This window comes from Mustela lutreola, chromosome 11, assembly GCF_030435805.1.
Source record: "Mustela lutreola isolate mMusLut2 chromosome 11, mMusLut2.pri, whole genome shotgun sequence".
Classification (NCBI taxonomy): domain Eukaryota; kingdom Metazoa; phylum Chordata; class Mammalia; order Carnivora; family Mustelidae; genus Mustela; species Mustela lutreola.
Window position 1 is genome coordinate 94,586,424 of NC_081300.1, and position 14,799 is coordinate 94,601,222.

At 41.9% G+C, this 14,799-nt stretch overlaps 1 protein-coding gene across 1 annotated transcript; it reads left to right on the forward strand.

Moving 5' to 3' along the window:
* The first annotated feature begins 1,981 nt into the window (after positions 1-1,981).
* On the forward strand, positions 1,982-12,130 carry ARPC3 (actin related protein 2/3 complex subunit 3). The gene is made up of 7 exons (XM_059139569.1): positions 1,982-2,139; positions 5,499-5,598; positions 7,888-7,964; positions 9,577-9,645; positions 10,752-10,878; positions 11,242-11,336; positions 11,806-12,130. Exons 1-7 carry the CDS (start codon positions 2,134-2,136, stop codon positions 11,866-11,868), a joined length of 537 nt encoding a protein of 178 aa, XP_058995552.1. The 5' UTR covers positions 1,982-2,133; the 3' UTR covers positions 11,869-12,130.
* Positions 12,131-14,799: the final 2,669 nt, after the last annotated feature.

A 14,799-nucleotide genomic window follows, 5' to 3' on the forward strand; every position in this document is an offset into this window, starting at 1 on the left:
TGTCCATTCCATCCTCAAGGATTTCATTATCTTGGCAGAGAGCCTGACGTGATTCTTGGAAAAATTTACTGGTGGTTGCCAGGCACTGGGGATAAAATGGGAACACTCAGGGCAGACAAGGCCTTACTCTCTTGGAGCTGACATGAGGGGCCCTTGAGACCGTAAACAAGGAAACCATGATAAGGAATGTGGGTAGAAATGAAAACAGTAATGAAATGGATAGGGACAAAGGGACTCATTTGAGCTCAATGTCAAAGAAGGTTCCTGAATGGTACTATTTGCCCAGAAACCTGAATGAGAAATCAATTGTAGGAACATTGAACAGACTATTCTGTCTGAGGGACTAGCTGAAGAAATAGCCTGAGGCAGCAATGAACTTGGCTCTTAGGGTGATGTTGAAGAAGAGAATCAAGAGGATATGACCACTGGTTGACCTTTGAACTGGGCCCAGACAATGGGAGATTCTTCACCCCTCCTACCCTTCACTGTGAGAGATGTTCTAAGGACAAAGACTGGAGGGAATAGGGTGTTGAGACCATTGGACATGACTGAATCCAGTTAAGGCTTCTGCACAAACTTAACAACAGTCTGGCAGTAGGCGGGTGAAGAGATCTACTCTTGTCTCTCCAGAGATAATGTTAGGAGTTAGTTGGCCAGTTAGGTAGTCAGGGCTAAGATCCCTAACAAGAAAATATGATGCAGTCCGGACAGCTAAAATAAAACAGCACTGACATCCTGTTTGCAGCTTAGACAGGACCGCACTGATATTCTGCTTTGCAGCCTTTGCAGAAATGACTTATGCAAAGCATCCTAAAATAGGACAACCACAAAAGCATTTGTCAATACCATAGGCAAGGGGCAAGTAAGACATAAGCTCCCAAATGTCAGCAAAAAATAAAAAGACCATCAACACGTAGACATCAACTAATAGGCAGATGCAAAAGAGCTCGTAAAAACCCCTAAACTTAGAAACTCTAAGGGTAACACTTGCATCCCCCTCCCTCTCCAGGAGCTTTGTACTCTTCTTGCTCAATAAACTTTGCTTTGCTGCCCACCACTCTTCATCTGGTCTACCTCTTCATTCTTCGAAGTAGCATGACCAAAAACTGCAGGCACTAAGGGGACACAAAATCCTTTAACAATAAGCCTCACAAATAAGTTCCCTCACTTACTAAAACCACCACCTGTACATCCAGATTGGTCTGCCTCTTCAGTCTTTCCTTACCCTCTGTGTACAGGGGCCAGTTTGCAAACTAACACATGAAGTGCTTTGTAGCAATAGGTTAAAAACTGCACTTTTAGTATGTTCCAGGCTTGTGAGCTTTAAGCATTTTACATGTAGTTCATTTCATCCTCAGGAAACTATGAGGTAAGTAGTATCTCCATTATCAGAAAACAGAGGCACAGAGAGGTTAATTAAGTTGCCCAGAATTACACTGCTAGGAAATGTTAGAGCTGGGATTCGAACCCAGAGTACACTTTCATAGTTTTTACACAAGAAAAATTGGAGTACAGAGTAATACACAAGTCCCTTCTAGAGCACCCCCCTTTATGCATTGTTAAATGCAGAACAAACCAGTTGGGTTCATTTATTCATTTATCAAATACTTATTGACGCTTACTATGTACGTCACTATTTCAGGTGCAGGGGATGCAATAGTGTACCAAACAGACCAAAACCCAGCCTTCTTGACATTCACATGAATGGGGAAACAAATAGCAAAAGTAAGCTAAATAATAAAAGAATCATAAGGAAAAAGGAGGGAAATAAGGATGACAGAGGGGAGTGGAGTGGGTTGAATTTAAAATATTGTGATCCAGGGAATGCTTCACTGAAAAGGTGAACTCAGAAAAAACCCAAGGCTTCTAGAACCCAAGATCTAGCCCCACTTCGCGCACACTTTACGCATGCGCAGCACTCACAGTCCCTATGCTCGGGCGCCCTCTAGTGTCTCTTCGACCGCGCGCAGCCGCAGCAGCCCGCGGCGGGACAGCAAGACCGGAAGTGCGGCGGCCTCCCTTCACCCTCCCCTTCCGGCTAACTTCCGCTTACCCCGCCCGGACCGCCGGACCGGAAGCGCCGAGCTCGAACCCCGTCCTCCTCGTCTAGCTTGAAACCCGGGCGCCGTCAAGATGCCGGTAGGGGAACCAGTTCGCGGTGTGGGAAGATGGCGAGAACTGGGGGGGAAGAGCGGCGAGAAATCGTGCATGAGCTGAGAGAAGGGGGCCGAGGAGGGCAAAGAAAAAGCGGGGCCTGGGAAGGGAAGAAGCGAGAAAAGGGGGCCGGTCGCTGTAGGATTGAGCCGGCCGGGGGGGTGTCGGGCAGGGGGGACGGGGCCGCGGCAGAGTGGGCCAGAGGCCCCGAATGTGCAGAGGAGGCTGTCTCGGCCCCTCTCGCCCCCTTCGCTCCAGGGCCGACCCCTTCTCTCGCTCTTTCTGTACTCCCTGACTCCGGCAGGATCCCCAAAGGTTCACTAAAGCTGAGAAGCGAAGGGCTGTGCTTTTTATTTTTCATTTCTCAAGTCTAGGGTCCGGCTTCTTTTTCTCCTTCCGGCAGGCCCACTTCCTCTTCAGCCCTAGGGGGCGGGTCCCTCCCGCTGCTTTTCACTGTCATACCCACTTCCCGGACTCCTCCTCTGTCGCCCGGCAGTGGTGGCCACCCTTAGCTGCCGGGTGTGGGGCCGTCAGAGCAGACGCAGAGTCCGTTCCTGGTTTCCAAGTGTTTCTGTTTTCGTGTGCCTCTAGGGTAGGAGTAAAATTGATAGTGGTCTGGTTGTCCTTCATTTCTGACAGCCAGTCTGGTGGCTGTCACTATCGCCATCATGGTCTCCATTTTGCAGATGAGGAAAAGAGGTTCAATAACGTGATTACTCACACAAAAAAAACATTACTGAGCGCCTGCTGCATGCCAAGTACTGTTACAGCAGTGAATAAGGCCAACACATCCCTATACTCAAGGAGTTTACCTTTTAACGGGGAGACAAACATGTAAATGTAAATAAAGAAAGAGATTTGGGCGCCTGGGTGGCTCAGTGGGTTAAGCCGCTGCCTTCGGCTTAGGTCATGATCTCAGAGTCCTGGGATCGAGTCCCGCATCGGGCTCTCTGCTCAGTGGAGAGCCTGCTTCCCTCTCTCTCTCTGCCTGCCTCTCCATCTACTTGTGATTTCTCTCTGTCAAATAAATAAATAAAATCTTTTAGAAAAAAGAAAGAGATTTGTTTGTGGTTATTTATTTATTTATTTGTCAGAGAGAGAGAGAGGGAGGGAGTGCACAAGCAGGCAGAGGGGCAGGCAGAGGCAGAGAGAGAAGCAGGCTCCCTGCTGAGCAAGGAACCTGATGTGGGACTCCCTCCATCCCAGGACCCTGGGATCATGACCTGAGCTGAAATCAAGAGTCTGAACCACCCAGGCTCCCAGAAGATAGTTTCAGATAGTGGCAAATGCGATGGAGAAAATAGATGGATAACAAGACAGCTGGCGAAGGGGTGGGCGCAGGCTGCTTTATATGAAGCATTCTTGTGACAAAAAGGAACAAGCCCTAGAGATACTTACTTGATGAATGCTGTCGGTACCGTTCAGTTCCTGCTGTGTGCCAGACAGGCCCTGAGCTGTATACACACTGCATGTGAATTATCCCATTTAATCCTCACAGTGACCCTGTGAAGTAGATACTTATGGTTCCCATTTTGCAGAGGAGGAAATTGAGGCTCAGGGAAGTATAGTAACTTACCCAACAGTACTTGTGGTAGTGAAAGCCAGATTTGCTAGACTTTAAAAAAGTCCTGGGCTCATTCCTGGACTTCCCTATGATTTCTTGCTTAATACCTGCCTCTTCCATTAGCTTGAAGGTTAGCGATCATACTGGTCTTGCATACCATTCTATCACCATGCCTTGCACAGAGGAGGTGCTTGCTAATCGTTCGGTGGGTGAATGAGTATGTGAATATATATGTATATGAATATATGAAAGAAGCACAGATATGCTTCATGTGTTACTAAAAGCCAGACATCTTATAAAAAGCAGAACTAGGAATCAGCATACAAATTGCTCTCATAAATGTGATTTCTCCTGCTCCTTTAACTTCTACCTACCCACTGAGAGCAGTAGATATCTCTTCATTTTATAAATTTGGAAACAGGCTAAGAGAAGAGAAGTGAGTCTTGGTCAAACACAGCCAGGAAGTAGCAAAACTGAAAATCTAGTGCTTGGGTTCTGGTGCAGCAATAGCTAGGGGGGCGATATACCCCTGATCAATATGGTGTCTGCCTATTTTTGTAGCATAAATAACTCCCACCAGTTACCAAAGTGATGTCACTAAACATGGAATTGGAAGATGCACAGTAGCACACCCCTACATAGTATTTTTGGCACAAAGATACAAATAAGCAACCTTAAGATCATAAATGACGTGAAATAATTTTTTTAAATAGGAAATAATGAATTTTGAGTATTTATTACCATGCTTTCAATATAATCTACTTAGTTGCAAGTTTATACAATTTAATTTTTAGTAATGGTTGCATTTGACAACCAGCTTGCCTCAAAATTTGTCAAAATTCCTCAAAATTTGGGGCACCTGCCTGGCTCAGGTGGAAGAACATGCAACTCTTGATCTCAGGGCTGTTGAGTTTGAGCCCCACGTGGGGTGTAGAGGCTACTTAAATAAATAAAAATATTCTAAAAATTGCTCAAGGGCACCTGGGTGGCTCACTTGGCTAAGTGACTGCCTTCAGCGTCTGGTCATGATCCTGGAGTCCTGGAATTGAGTCCCAATTTGGGCTCCCTCTTCAGCAGGGAGTCTGCTTTGCCCTCTTGCCCTCTTCCCTCTCAGCTCTCACTCTCACATAAATAAAATCTTTTTAAAAAATTGTTCTAGGGCGCCTGGGTGGCTCAGTGGGTTAAGCCGCTGCCTTCGGCTCAGGTCATGATCTCAGGGTCCTGGGATCGAGTCCCGCATCGGGCTCTCTGCTCAGCAGGGAGTCTGCTTCCTCTTCTCTCTCTCTCTGCCTGCCTCTCTGCCTACTTGTGATCTCTCTCTGTCAAATAAATAAATAAAATCTTTAAAAAAAAAAAAAATTGTTCTAGAGGTGCCTGGGTGGCTCAGTCAGTTAGGCTTCTGCCTTCAGCTCCAGTCATGATCTCAGGGTCCTGGGCTTGAGCCCCACATTGGGCTCCCTGCTTGGTAAGGAGCCTACTTCTCCCTCTCCCCCTGCTGCTCCCCCCTTGCTTGTAATCGCTCACTCTTGCTCTCTCTCAAATAAATAAAATTCTTAAAAATAAATAAATAAACATTTAAAAATAACTCAAAATTTAGCATTTCGTTTTCATGAGCCAGTAAGAGCCAGCTCCAGCATATCTCTGCTATCATCCTTTTTTCCTCCTCTCCTAGTTAATCTTGGGTGGGTTCCTCATATTTCCTTTGGAGAAATGTCACTTGTCTGCCCCACTGACATTTGTTCTCTTGGTCTCCGTCTTCTTACCTGGCTCGCCACTACAGGCTTACCACTCATCGCTCATGGATCCGGACACCAAACTCATTGGAAACATGGCGCTGTTGCCTATCAGAAGTCAGTTCAAAGGACCCGCCCCCCGAGAGAGTAAGTTGAAACTTCGTTCCACTATTTTCAGATTTTCGTAGGAAACATCCAACAACTCTCTGACATTATCAAATCAGGCAAATTCTTAGCTCAGTCCTCTGTCTCCAACTGCTCTTGTATTTTCTGTTTGCTTGGTAGATACACATTCTAGACTTTTCAAGAGCATGAGTATATGTTGTATCCAGTAAGAAAATGTATTATTGCTCCTGCGATCTCCTGGGTATTTGTTGAGAGGGAAGAGGAAATGTGCTTAATTCTCAACACTGTTCTGTCATCACTCTCAGTTCTTACAAAGTGCTTAATGCTGCTACTTCTGTAGAACACCATGTCCCCATCCTTCTTCTGTCATAAAGCTGGAGGGGGGAAAAAAAAATTAACACCTTCCCCCATCTATACCTTTATTCATTTTTCAGGATCTTCATTTTCACAGTACCTCGATCTTAAATCAAGTGTCCTATATAACATTACACATTCTTTCTCTTGCTTTTTTCAATTTTATATCTTTGCTTTCTTTTTTGGTACTTTCTCTTTTCTTGAACCATTTCTTACGCTTTAGAAAGCCCCATTCTTTTTAGACTCTTCTGACACATTCTTAAATGTTCTGCCAACAATGTAATTTGTATTATATTAGACATGGTTTTCCTTCACCCAGAAAGCATCTGCACTGAGTTCCATTCAAGGTTTTCAGGACCATGGTTTTCATTGCCAATTTTGTACTGGCCCCATCTTCATTCCCCTGCCAGACTATTTGACGTGACCTCTTTTTAATTTTGTTCTCAGCATCAGTCGAAAGCTCAGTAAAGTAAATAAATTTGGTGTGTCACCACTATTCTTACTTGATTCGGAAGGGAAGGAAAAGGAACAGATGGGGAAAAAAGACCAAAAAGAAAAATACTCATCTAAAAGAATTATAGTGCAAAGAAGGAATAAAAAATCAATATTGGTCCAGATTCCTTGAGAAGAACTCTTTTAGATCTGTACAGAATACCATGTAGCATATCAGAAGGTGCAACTGACCAAGGATGGGGTAGATCTAATTACCACCTCTGCAACAATTCATGGGCCCTTGAGGGAGAACAGGACCCCAGGAAACCAGATCTTAATGGTTTCTGTAGACAGGGAATGAATCCCTAGGGCATGGGATTAGAACAGAACTGCAATCATGAAGGAATACAAGCCTGTGCTGTGAGCTGAATAATTGTCAGCATTAATTAAATTCATTTATATACATTCATCAGACACCTTTTTAACACCTTTGTGTGCCCAACACCCTTCTAGGTTCCAAATCTTGTAGCCCACCCACCCCCCCTCACATGGTTACGTTTAGAAGAACTAGCTGGTTTTGTACACACTGAGTCTTCTGAGGAAGTGTCTTTTCTGCAGATAAAAAAATTGAAAGAACAGGAGTCTAGAGTTAGAATCCTGTTGAAATTCTTTAGCAGGGGAACGAGCAGGGTTAAAGACAGCTGAATCAGAACACTAAACCTCCAGGATTACTTTGTGTTTCTGCTGTATGAGAGGGTTAGCAGTCATGGTCTAGAAATATAAATAACTCTCTGGAGGGGAAAAAAAAAAAAAAACCTGTCTCTGCATTGCTGCAACCGCCTGCCGGATATCAAGACCCTGGGATTTTGACCTTTTTAAAGTAAGAAAAGGAAAACAAAAAACTGCCCAAGAAATTGTATAATGAGATCTGTCTCTGTTGCAACAGTATTTCTGGCTTTTCTCAGTCTCTAGCCACCTAGAACAGCTTGTACAAGTATATTTTAAGTCACAGTTTTCATAAAAAGAAAGACGTATGTGTGAACCCAGTGTGTTCCTAAATGACAATTGAGACTTCTTTTTCCCCTGAAACTGCAGTATGTTAATTCATATAAAATTACATTGAGTACTTCTTATTTTTAAACAACAGTTTATCAAAGTTAGTCTGTCTCACTCTATTTTTATAAATGCATTGAGAGATGTCTGGAATGATGTTCACCAAATGTTAATAGTAGTTATTTCTAGGTAGTGAGATTTAGGGTGACAATAAAATATTTTTCTTTACTGATTAATTTGTTTCTAATGAGTATACTTTTTATAAAAACAGTAAAGCTACCAGAATAAACCATGGGCTTATTTTTCTAGAAATTGTTTCTAAAGACCTTATGTTTCAATGGCTTTGTTTTATTTCACTCAACTCCAAGACTTTTGAACATTGAGCTGGGGTTTTTTCTCTACAGCTTTGTCAAGTGTTATTTTTACGCTTAGCTAATGTTCTCTGCCTTCCTCCTCTTATGTTCTATTTAGCAAAAGATACAGATATTGTGGATGAAGCCATCTATTACTTCAAGGCCAATGTCTTCTTCAAAAACTATGAGATTAAGGTAAAATACAGAGCTTTTAATATTTAATTTAGTTTTCTGATGGGGATAATAACCTCCCTGGCAATCAGGGTTGTTCTGAGGAGTAAATAAAATTGAATGAGTTTGTATAACCTTAAAAACCCAGAATAGGGGGGAAAACACACACACACACACCCAGAATAGTGCTTAATATTAGACTCTGTATCAGTATTAGTTTCTCATTTTTCCTCCACAGTCTATACCATGGGTCAGCAAACTGGATAACCTGAGGGCCAAATCTGGCCCACCGTCTCTTTTTCTAAATAAAGTTTTATTGGAACACAGCCACATTCATTTTTTAATATATTATCTATGGCTGCTTTCATGCTACAGCAGCTGGATTGAATAGTTGTGACAAAGACTCTGTTGTCCACAAAACCTAAAATATTTAATGTTTGTTCTTCCCTAGAGGAAGTTTGCCAACCCATGATTTAGATGTTTTTATTCATACAACATTAAAGAAGCACCTACTGTGTGGCAGTCCAGAACTAAAAAATTCTGCATTGTAGTTGTTATTTTTATATACTTTTGTGTCCTGGACCTGAGATGGAGAAATAAAAGTTCAGTGATCCTGACCCTTCCCTCAATTACCTTTTGTTCCTTTCTGCTCTTCTTTCAAGGAATGAGGTCAAAAGGAAGTTTAGAAGCAGGGTGGCAGAAAAGGAGAGGGGGAAATGGAAAAAAAAGAACTTTTCTGAGTTCTTCCTATGAGCAAGTTACAGGAATGTCAACAACTTTTCTTGATAATTTTCTAGAATACGGAACTTCAATCTCTGCTTGCCAAACTTTGACCTTTTGGAATCAAACAGGGTGTGAAATCTTTTTTGTAGGCTTTCTGGCTACAAGTTGTAGTCTAAACATCCTATGATATATCATATCCTATGATCCTATGATCACAGTGTTTTTTTGTATTTATTGCTTGGTCTAAGTGTGATGTTTGTAGTAGGTGTAAATAAATGTAATTTTGCCACATATCATTCTCTCCTGAATGTCATATGCTCTTAAAAATAGGGGCAGGTATAGTTTGGGTTCTTTTTCAACTGTAAAATCTGTGTAAAATCTGACCCGAAGTTTGTGCCACTTTTGCTCAAGTCTTCACATTTTCATTTTGGTTAGATCCAGAAGTGGGCTCTTGGAGCTTTCAAGAACAAGATACACAGGAAGTATCTGCTTCCTCCTCTAGAGTCAGGAATGCTTTTATTCTCGACAGAGATCCTGAAGTGAAAGGGTTTTAAAAATTAGCCAGCCATATGGTGCACTTCAGGCTTTCCAGGCAGCTGTGAAACTCTCCTTCCTCCCTGAGGGAGGGGCTGCCGGCACAGCTCCCTGGGACCCAGAGGCAGGGCAGCTCCACAGCTCCTGCAATTTGCAGGAGGTGGCTCCCTCCCCCGGAGCAGACAGAAAGGTGGCTTGGGAAGACTGCCTTTGGCGAATGGGAGCTGTTGACGCTATAGAAACTACACTTGCACAGTTTTCGGTTGATCCTCAAAAGACAAAGCCCGAATTCATTTCTTGCACGTGATAGGTAACGTTTTGATCAGGACTCTTTTTTAACTTTTGTTCCTCCCACCTCCCCCTGCCCCATTCCCTGCAGAATGAAGCTGATAGAACCTTGATATATATAACTCTCTACATTTCCGAGTGTCTAAAGAAACTCCAAAAGGTAATTAAACTTGGATGATTGTCTACCAGAAAAATGCAGTACTAATACATGTTCACCCTCCTAGCTATCTGGACTCGTTGAGACTTTAAGGGCAAGTAGATAATACTTCCTTCCCCTTAGAGCATGGACATAAGAGGAAAATCTGAATGTGGGTTCTAAACTTGTAGTTTAGTTAACTAATTAGAACATAAGGGGCTGGTGCGTTAAGGCTTTGCATGTATCTTCCCAAGAAAGAAATCTTTCTCAACCCCAATTTAAGAACTCTGAGCCTAGAATATAATTCAAGGGTTCATGAGCTTGAGTAGGAAAAAGATTACGTCTTTCTTTTCACTAAACTTGTAACAGATTTAGCATTTAATTATTAATGTAGGCAACAACCCACAGTAGAATCAGCTATACCTGTGACTTTTTCTCCAGTAGAAGTCACCACATTTTCCCTTTTTTTTTAAATTTTATTTTATTTTTTCATTTGACAGAGAGAGCAAGCACAAGTAGGGGGAGTGGGAGAGGGAGAAGCAGGCTCCCCGCCCCCACAGCATTTTCATATTACATTTAGAGTTGACGATATTTTGAAATTTCATTTTTACTCATTTCAGATAGTAGTTATTAGGCCCATGGCCTGGATCTTGTCATTTAGTGCATTAATAAAGAAGCACATTCATTCATTTAAAACATTTTCATTCATTTAAAACATTATTTTCATTTATTTAAATGAAATTAATTTAAAACATTATTCTGGGGACATCTGGGGGGCTCAGTTAAACATCTGCCTTTGGCTCAGGTCATGATCCCAGGGTCCTGGGATCAAGTCCTGCATCAGGCTCTTTACTCGTCACGGACCCGCTTCTCCCTCTGCCGGCTGCTCCCCCTGCTTGTGCTTGTTCTCTCTCTCTGACGAATAAATGAATAAAATCTTTTAAATAAATAAATAATAAATAAATAAACAAAACATTATTCTGAGGAGTCCACAGGCTTCCCTGGATTTCAGAAGGGTACCCAAATATAGTAGTAATCCCAGAGATACCTACTTAGACTTAAAAAATTACAAATTCGATGTTATTATCTTTTTCTCTATAAAGTATGTATATGTGTATAATTTTTTTTAGTGCAACTCCAAAAGCCAAGGTGAAAAGGAAATGTATACGCTGGGAATCACTAATTTTCCCATTCCTGGAGAGCCTGGTTTTCCACTTAATGCGATTTATGCCAAACCGGCAAACAAACAGGAAGATGGTAAGAACAGGGTTTCTACCTCCCTCTCGATGGCACAAGATTTCCTTCATTTGACTTTTTAGCCGCCCCCGACCCCCACCACTGTCCTTGTCTTGATTGATGTATAGGTCGAGAGCGGACTCCTTAGTACGGATATGATTTTATGAATCACTCTCACAGAAGATTCTTGGCAACAGGTGTAACCCATAGAGAATCTTTTGAACCAAAATAGTTATAAAACCATTGGGACTGTCATTTCTATTTCTTAATCTTCTTTGAATGTGTAGAAGTGTATTGCCAGTGTCATTGTGCAGACCAGTGACCAGCCCAGGAGGGAGGCATTCTCAAGATGTTCTTTATTGTTCTACCTGCTCCTTATTGTAGAGGTGATGAGGGCCTACTTACAGCAGTTGAGACAAGAGACTGGACTGAGACTTTGTGAGAAAGTTTTTGACCCTCAGAATGATAAACCTAGCAAGGTAAGACCCTCGCTTTTATCTATTTAGTTGATAAATAACCTTTTCTCATGTAGCTACTATTAAACAAACTGAGGCTTTCCATGGCCAGAATATTTTGAGTTTCTGCATTGCAGTGTTAACTCCGAATATGTGCTTAGTACATGGTAGGGATTCAGTGAGTCACACTGTGCAGTGAATCGCATATAATAAACATTTTTGGTTGTATGTTTTTACATTAAGGCATTGTAAACCCATAGGGTAGATTTTTTGTGTGAGATATCTTGAATATATTAACATTTTTTTGTCGTCATAATTCTGACTGACATGTGAGTCAGAAAGACATGTTTTTACATGTGTTTTCAAGAAGTTTATAAGGGATGACGGGCCAAGATTAAATGTAGTTATTACATAAATTTCTATTCTGACCTTACCTTGAACTTACACTGTGATTGACCACCACTGTTCATTCTGTTTTATCCCCTCCTATTAGTGGTGGACTTGCTTTGTGAAGAGACAGTTCATGAACAAGAGTCTTTCAGGACCTGGACAGTGAAAAGAGCCTGGACAGACACTTTCCACAGCCGTGAGCAGCATTTTACAGCAAGATGTACACAGTTCTTTGCCTTTATTTGATAAAATTTTATACAGAAGAGAGAAGAGAGCAAAGTGAAGAAAAGTGTCTTCACTCGAAGAGCTCTTTATCAAGAATTTGGGTGGGGGAGGGAAGAATTGGTTGTTAAAGGGTGATTTGAACTTTCTGTAGTATTAAGCTGGTGCTTAATAAAAATTAAGTAAGAATAAAGAAATTTCTAACATTCCATGTCAAAAAAATTTATTGCTCATCTTTGACATTCACTTAAAATTTTTTTGAGATACTATTCACCCTCTTAAAGTGTACAATTCAGAAGTGCCTTTGTGGCTCAGTCAGTTAAGCGTCTGACTCTTGATCTCAACTCAAGTCTTGATCTCAGCATCATGAGTTCAAGCCCCACATTGGGCTCCATGCTGAGTGTGGAGCCTACTTCCAATACATACATACGTACATACATACATACATACATACAATTCAATGGCAGTTACCCCTCCCCCATTCTTTACCTCTTCCCCTGACTACCGCCACCCCCGACTCCTTCAACCTCCAGCAACTGCTGATCTACTTTCTGTCTCTATGGATTTGCCCAGAAAAGGCAAATTTCACATAATAGGGTCATATAATATGTAGTCTTTGTGTCTCATTTCTTTCACTTAGAATGAAGTTTTCAAGATTCATCCATGTTACTACACTAATAGTTCTCCATTCCTTTCCTTCTTTCTTTTTCTTTATTGTGGTAAAACATACATAACATTACCATTTTAACCATTTTTTTTTTAAGATTTTATCTGACGGAGATCACAAGTAGGCAGAGAGAGAGAGGAGGAAGCAGGCTCCCTGCTAAGCAGAGAGCCCGGTACAGGTCTCTATCCCAGGACCCTGGGATCATGACTTGAGCTGAAGGCAGAGACTTTAACCTACTGAGCCACCCAGCCACCCCCATTTTAACCATTTTTAAGTATGTAGTTCACTGGCATTAATTACATTTACAGTGCTGTGCAACCTTCACCTCTATGCATTTCTAAAACTTTCTCAGTACCCCAAACAGAAACACTAATCATTAAACCACTGATGACTATAACCCCCAACTCCTGGTAATCTCTACTTTCAACTCTGAATTTGCCTATTGTGGCGCCTTCATTCCATACAGGTGGAATCCAACACTTGTCCTTCTATATCTGGCTTTTTTTTTTAAATAAAGATTTTATTTATTTATTTATTTTTTAAAAGATTTTTATTTATTTATTTATTTGATAGACAGCGAGAGATCACAAGTAGGCGGAGAGGCATGCAGAGAGAGGGGGGAAGCCGACTCCCCGCTGAGCGGAGAGTCCGATGCGGGACTCGATCCCAGGACCCTGAGATCATGACCTGAGCCGAAGGCAGTGGCTTAACCCACTGAGCCACCCAGGCGCCCTATATCTGGCTTTTTTTGACTTAGCATAATGTCTTCAAGATTCATCTATGTTTCAGCATGTATCAATACTTCATTCCTTTGTATTGCTGAATAATATTCCAGTATACACACTGGATAGGCAATGGAATATTATATATATCATATATATAATTACATATCCCATTTTGTTTATCCTTTCATCAGTTTATGGACATCTGGATAGTTTCCAAATTTGGGCTATTATGAATAATGTCGCAGGACATCCCTGTAATTTTTGTGTGGACATACGTTTCCATTTCTCTTGGTTCTGTAACGACCACTGGAATCGTTGAATCATATGGTAACATTGTGTTTGACTTTTTTTTTTTCCAAAAATTTGTTAGAGAGAGGACAACCACGGAGAGGGGCAGAGAGAGAGAGGGAGAAGCTGGCTTCTGGTGGAGCAGGGATCCTGGTGCGGCCCTCAGCCCCAGGACCCTGAGATCATGACCTGAGCCAAAGGCAGACACTTTACTGCCTAAGCCACCCAGGTGCCCATATAACTTTATGAAGAACTGGCAAACTTTTTCCACAGTGGCTTCACCATTTTACATTTCTAACAGCAAGCAGTAAGGGTTCTTTCTCCATGTCCTCACCAACAGTTGTTACTTTATAGCTATCTGAGTTGTCACAAAGCGATTATCTCATTGTGGTTTCAATTTGTACTTTCCTACGGCTGTTGAGCATCTTTTCATGTGGCTATTGGCTGTTTATGTATCTTCCCTGGGAAAATGTTTATACAAATTTGCCTATTTTTTTTACTTGAATTATTTGTCTTTTGTCGAGTTGTAGGAGTTCTTTAATATGTATTCTGAATACTAGGCCCTTATCAGATATATGATTTGCAGAAAATTTCCCCCATTTCTGTAGGGTTTTTTCACTTTCTTATGTCCTCTGAAGCACAGAGGCTTTTGTTTTGTTTTGTTTTGTTTTAAAGATTTTATTTGAGAGAGAGCACGAGCAGGGCAGAGGGAGAGGGACAAGCCATCTGTGCTGAGCAGGGAGCCTGACCCAGGACTCAATCCTCGGACCCCGGGATCATGACCTCGGCCAAAGCCAGACGTTTCCCCAACTGAGCCACTCAGGTGCGCCAATGTTTTGTTTTTAAAGACTTTATTTCTTTATTTGAGAAAGAGACCACAGGGGAGGGGAGGGGCAGAGAAAGGGAAATGGAGAAGCAGACTCCATGCTGAGCAGGGAACCGGACTTGGGGCAAATCCCAGGACCCCAAGATCATGATCAGAGCTGAAGGCAGATGCCCAACTGACTGAGCCACCCAGGTCCCCCAGTAGAGAGCTTTTTAATTTTGGTGAATTATCATTTGTCTATTTCTTCTTTGGTCATTTGTGCTTTTGGAGTTCTGTCTAAAAAAAAAAACCATCATGTATCCAAAACATCAATGGACACCTAAGTGTTTTCTACTTTAAGCTCTTCCATTTGGGTTTTTGATCCATTTT